At 32.0% G+C, this 5,816-nt stretch overlaps 2 protein-coding genes across 2 annotated transcripts in view; one reads left to right on the top strand and one right to left on the bottom strand.

Moving 5' to 3' along the window:
• The window catches only part of LOC101501326 (probable ubiquitin conjugation factor E4), an 8,664-nt gene extending 5,946 nt beyond the window's left edge, over positions 1-2,718 (top strand). The window contains exons 12-16 of the mRNA XM_073365171.1: positions 142-269; positions 1,540-1,632; positions 1,741-1,905; positions 2,149-2,238; positions 2,331-2,718. Coding sequence (XP_073221272.1) covers positions 142-269; positions 1,540-1,632; positions 1,741-1,905; positions 2,149-2,238; positions 2,331-2,513 — 659 coding nt within the window. The 3' untranslated portion in view covers positions 2,514-2,718. The remainder of the gene's footprint in view (positions 1-141; positions 270-1,539; positions 1,633-1,740; positions 1,906-2,148; positions 2,239-2,330) is intronic.
• A 1,214-nt stretch (positions 2,719-3,932) lies between these two features.
• LOC101501012 (probable mitochondrial saccharopine dehydrogenase-like oxidoreductase At5g39410) overlaps positions 3,933-5,816 on the bottom strand; it is a 2,491-nt gene continuing 607 nt past the window's right edge. The window contains exons 1-2 of the mRNA XM_004489379.4: positions 5,621-5,816; positions 3,933-4,823 (exon numbers count right to left, since the gene is read on the bottom strand). The exon at positions 5,621-5,816 is cut by the window's right edge and continues 607 nt beyond it. Coding sequence (XP_004489436.1) covers positions 4,134-4,823; positions 5,621-5,816 — 886 coding nt within the window. The 3' untranslated portion in view covers positions 3,933-4,133. The remainder of the gene's footprint in view (positions 4,824-5,620) is intronic.

The following is a 5,816-nucleotide window of genomic DNA, read 5'->3' as shown; positions in this document are numbered from 1 at the left end:
TCCTGAGATGGTAATTTCTCTCTGATGAACTTTAGCAAGTTATTCATTTTGTCATCCCATATAACAGTTTTTGTTACAAATTGTGATGTTCCTCTGAAATTTGTTTTCTCCTTGTTAACTTAATATTATTTTTCCACTTCTGTAAGGTTGATAGAGTGGCCAGCATGCTTAATTACTTTCTGCTGCAATTGGTGGGCCCACAAAGAAAATCGCTTAGTCTGAAAGATCCTGAAAAATACGAATTTCGTCCAAAGCATTTGCTAAAACAGGTTGGCTTCAACTTTGGTAAACCCAAATGCAAATACAGAAGAGCGTTGTTATCCTCCACCTTTATTTCCTCTGTTTTATTGTTAAATGCCATGTTTATTACTTTTTTGCTTTGCAAGCTTAATTTCCTTCATGATGGGATGGGTTGTTTGCTCGGCTGAAAATATATTGCCAAAACCATTGTAGTTTTCAACCTCTGTTATGGTGCCAAAATCGTCTGTCCTATGCTGGCTCACATTCATTTCTTGTGCATTCCTTGTTGCTCTGAGCTTAAATCCTAGCTTGCTGTGAAACTCTTTCCAACATTAGTAACCTCATAATTATTTCACGATAAGTTGTTGTTTGCTCTAGCCCTTCATAATACCAAAGCCCTTTTCTTATTTATTATTCATTTTATATTGAATATTAATTATTATTTTTCTCTGCATTTTTCTTAAAAGGATATATAGTTAGTTACTATTGAAGCTCCACGTTAACCTCTTTGGCACTTGAATCTTGTGTGCCATTTAGTGGTGGATCTTCTTTAGGACAGAGGGTGGCCATGACCACCCAAATTTTTTTTAATTCTTAATAAATAGATGTTTAAATTATAATATTTATTTACTTGGTATATTATTTATATCAAATATTTCATTCTATTTCATAAACAATGAATTAGCGCAGTGGTAATGGTTGTTTTGGCGAACCAATGGTCTGCCGTTCGAGTTTGGCAGTGCCCTTTTTATTTTTTTTCTTTTGTTAAGTATGGTAATTTATTTGACTAAAGCGGAATAACCCAGTATATTATATATATCAAATATTTCATTCTATATCATAAACAATGAATTAGCACAGTGGTAATGGTTGTTTTGGCAATGGTCTGCGGTTCGAGTTTGGCAGTGTGCTTTTTATTTATTTCTTTTGTTAATTATGGTAATTTATTTGACTAAAGCGGAATAACCCAGTATATTATATGTATCAAATATTTCATTCTATATCATAAACAATTAATTAGCACAGTGGTAATGTTTGTTATGGCAATGGTCTGCGGTTCGAGTTTGGCAGTGCGCTTTTTATTTATTTCTTTTGTTAATTATGGTAATTTATTTGACTAAAGCGGAATAACCCAGATTCGAACACAGCGACATAAATTATGGCTAAGATAAAATTACCACTGCACTACATAACATTTATGTCATGTTATTGAAGGGGTTTGTTATATGTTGCCATTTATGTTACATGACACATTAACTTTATTTAGGACTGACTAAGCTTCAATTTATTCATTTGAAGATTGTGCAAGTATATGTTCATCTGGCTCGAGGTGACACAAATTCCATCTTCCCATCTGCCATTTCAAAGGATGGCCGATCATACAATGATCAGGTTAGTTTTGTGAGCTTTTTAGTATACTGCTATTGTTTTCAAGTAGTTTCTGATCTGTAGCACCACAAACCAATAAGCGAATGCAATTTAACTGCGAATTTGCTGCAGTTGTTTAGCTCTGCTGCAGACGTCCTTCGTAGAATTGGTGAGGATGGAAGATTAATACAGGAATTTATTCAGCTCGGTGCTAAAGCCAAAGTTGCTGCTTCAGAGGCCATGGATGCCGAAGCTACTCTAGGAGAAATACCAGATGAATTCCTTGATCCAATTCAGGTATGATTTACACTTTTTTTCTGTGTGCTCACGCGTCTATGCTTGTGGCAAGAGCCACCAGTTTTCTTAATTTGGTTATGACTAGTTGCATTTTGCTTTTCACTATCTTAGGAAAAGTTGCTTTTGATTTTGCAGAAGCTGTCAATTTTATTTTGCTGTTATTGTGAGATGTTTTAAATACAGAATAAGCTAATTCCAATACAAACCAAGAATAAATGAACTCTTTGTTTGTTTGAATTGTAGTACACTTTGATGAAGGATCCAGTTATCTTGCCTTCTTCAAGGATCACGGTTGATCGTCCTGTCATTCAGAGGCATCTTCTCAGTGATAGCGTAACACCTTTGACCTATTGTTGCCTATTACTTATATTCATTATTAAAAGAGGTTCCCTATTTTATGCTTTTCTATTTGGTTATTCGTGCAGACTGATCCATTCAACCGTTCTCATCTTACCGCCGATATGCTGATTCCTGATGATGAACTCAAAGCAAAAATTGAAGATTTTATCAGGTCTCAGGAAATGAAGAAACATGGCGAAGGCCTAAGCTTACAAAGTACCAAGGCCACCATTCAAACCACAAATGGTGGGGAAATGTTGATTGATTAGGAAAAATCTTAGTTTCCTAACTTCTCATATGAAATATGGAGTTTTACCATGCATATAAAGTTAGATGTGGAACTTTACTTAATTTAATATTATTCAATTTCTTTTTATTTTATTTTATTTAAATTTTAAAGTATTCTTTAGAAATTTAAGGCTGTAAAGATATTTGAAACTGCTAATGTATAGAAGTCATCAGATTGATCTTGAATATCTTCCCCAGACCATGCTTTTCTATAGCTCATCTCGATTAGTTTTTTATAATAATGGCAGCAGAGATACTTGAATTCATGGCTATCTCACTTAAAATGGTTTTTGGTCCTAGTCCTAGAACAAATCTGAGAAATCAGAAGCATTCACCATGCAAAATTATAGACATTTCCACCAAGTATATTCTGCATTTGCTGACATTAAAGACTGAAACATAAACCTTCAACGTATGCTCATGAATAATCAAATCAGAGATTTAATATTTGTCCAAATAATTGCTCTTCCATTGGTGATTTCTAATTGATACCAAAATAATATAGGGTTAAATAAGCCCCCCTTTTATCAAATGTGTTAAATAAGTTTAGTCCTTATAAAATTTTATTTTTAAGTCTTAAAAAAATTCTTAATTTTTTAGTCTCTCTTTTTTAAGTCCTTATAAAAACAATTTAACCTTTAAGTCTAAATTTATTTACATTTAGTTTTTATCTTGAAAAGTTTTTTAAAAATTGATATTTTTAGTCCAAAAAAAGTGCTATAAAATTAAAATAAAGATTTAAAATAAATAAAATATTTTTAGAGACTAGACTTAAAATGAGATAATTTTGTAAGTACTAAAAATATATTTACCTAATAATATAATGGGAAATTTTATAAGCTGGACCTTTTTCTATACAAATTTACCCTTTAACAATCCACCTCTTTCAAAATTTAAATTTATATCAACACCATTTTATCGAAAACTAACTACTTATTTTAGTCCAACATTTTTCTGTAAAAGTTTAGCTTTAACAACTTCACCGTAAAAAAATTTAGCTTTAACAATACAATCTTTTCCAAATTCAAACTTAAATTAAAAAACATACAACTGACACTGAAATTCAAATAGAGTTGTTATTATTTTGACACATCTGAAATCAATTTAAATGATTGATGCAGTTCAAATATGTGATTAATTCCTTTTATAGATAATTAATAAATAATATTCACTGAAAATAAATAAGTACAATTTTGAATGTCATTATTTACGATTTTCAAATGTATATTTGTATATTTGAACTTGTATGGTTAATTAATGAACATTCACATACTTGAATACTTAATTATGATTAATAATATTCAAAATCGCAGTTATTTGTGTTCGATGAATAATGCATAAATTGTGACAATTTATGTTTGAAATGCATCAAGCAATCAACCATCCAAATTGATGTAAAATTTTGGTATCAAAATATTATTTCTTCATAATAACAACAGCTCTAGGATCCATTTTATCAAGTTGTTAAAACAATACTATCCTTACAAAATGTAAACAAATAATACAAAAAATGGTTGCTCACTTTCTCTCCCTATTTGATCACAAAAGTCACTATTCTCACAACACAAGCTCATTGTAATTCTCTTCCAATCAATAATGACCTAAGAAGATAATGTGCTTTTTGAGATAACATCAAAAGATATTCCATTTTGTTGAAGTCTTTCCTGCAAATCAGTTGGACCAAAAACAATGCCAGGAGTGTAAACTCCACCCTTTGGCAGATTATTTCTTTGGCTAAGAAGTATAAGAGCACACTGAATCATAATTATCGGCGTCGTTACATAGCCCATTTCAGGTCCAGTTATTCTCGTTATAATTTCCGTGTCAGGTTTTGAGTTTCCCTTTTCGGCGAGAATTTTGTTGCTATAACCATGTCCAACAAACCACATCTTGAATGAAGCACTTTCAACCTCTTCTTCAGAAGGACCCTTCTTGCTGAAACCACCTAGGGTAAAAATGGAAGGATATTTCAAAAGAAGCCGTCTTCCAAACGAGATACTTCCTAATACACCTAGGATTATTCCGAAAGCGATGTATCCGAAAATGGCTAACAAATATTTTGAGCCTAACTTCACGCCAAAATGTACTGGCTTTACTGACGACCAGAAGGCTTTCCTTTTCTCAACATTCTCGGAACTCTCGTTCAATCCGGGGAGACCGTGCGGGTTTTCTGTTAGAATTGAAAATGTTTTTCCTACAACAGTTGCATCTGCTGAAGGTAGTGTTACTCCCCAAAGACCAATTTTCTTCTGGTGTTCTATTGTTTTTCCTTTAGGAAGAGGCCCTGGAATCTACAATAAATGCATGATTAATTAAAATTGGCAAAATTAGACAGAGTATATGAAATATATTAGAATGAGAAAAGAAAAAAAAGTAATACAAGGTCAATAACACAAGATTAAATCGTGTTATAGATGATAGATCCACCATGACAATTAAAAGAGGAGTCAATATTTTAACAATCAAAATGACTTAAAATCAACAAGTTGTACCATAAACTTGCAGATCAAAATATGATGCTCAGCTGAAGAGATCGTTGTTAAGTGTCAAGAATGAGGATCACAGACACAATCACACATTTACAAATTACACTGAAAAGATTAAATTTATGCACTAACAATATAAAACTCTCACACATACATTGAATCAAATCATATCATAAAGCCACTTTAAAATATGTACAAATATCCACAAGGTGAAATAAAATTGGATGTATCAGTAAAATAGAGTTTTACAACAAATTAAATTCTTACACTAAATTTAATTAAGAAAACCTCATTTACTATCTATATAACACTAACACTTCATATTAAAAGTGGTTCCACACTACAACGATACATAACAACAACAACAACAAGCCTTATCCCACTAAGTAGGGTCGGGATCAAACAAAGCTATTACATTCTATTATAAAACATATCTCTTACAATTTTTCTAGGACCACCTCTAGCAATATGACTACCCTTCTTAATTTATTATCTTCACTACAAAATCTATATGCCTCCTCTCTATGTAATTACATTGAACCACTTCTATTTTCTCAAATTATTATCAGTGTTCTATCATTGTTAAAATATTGATTTCATACCACAGGCTTAGCTCTTTTGATTGCTTGTGCATCCCTCCTCAATCTCATCTCCTTCAAATCACCAACAGCCAAAACAGCAGACTCAAAAGTTCCAAAATTCCCAACAACCTTCTTCTCAGACTCAACATTCAAAAAACCCTCAACCCTATTCACCAAACATCCACCAACCCACGTTTTCAAATGAAACAACAAACCA

The sequence above is a fragment of the Cicer arietinum genome, chromosome 2 (assembly GCF_000331145.2).
Source record: "Cicer arietinum cultivar CDC Frontier isolate Library 1 chromosome 2, Cicar.CDCFrontier_v2.0, whole genome shotgun sequence".
Taxonomy (NCBI): Eukaryota; Viridiplantae; Streptophyta; class Magnoliopsida; order Fabales; family Fabaceae; genus Cicer; species Cicer arietinum.
The sequence above is the reverse complement of the archived record's forward strand: the minus strand, read 5'-3'. Positions and strand labels throughout refer to the sequence as shown.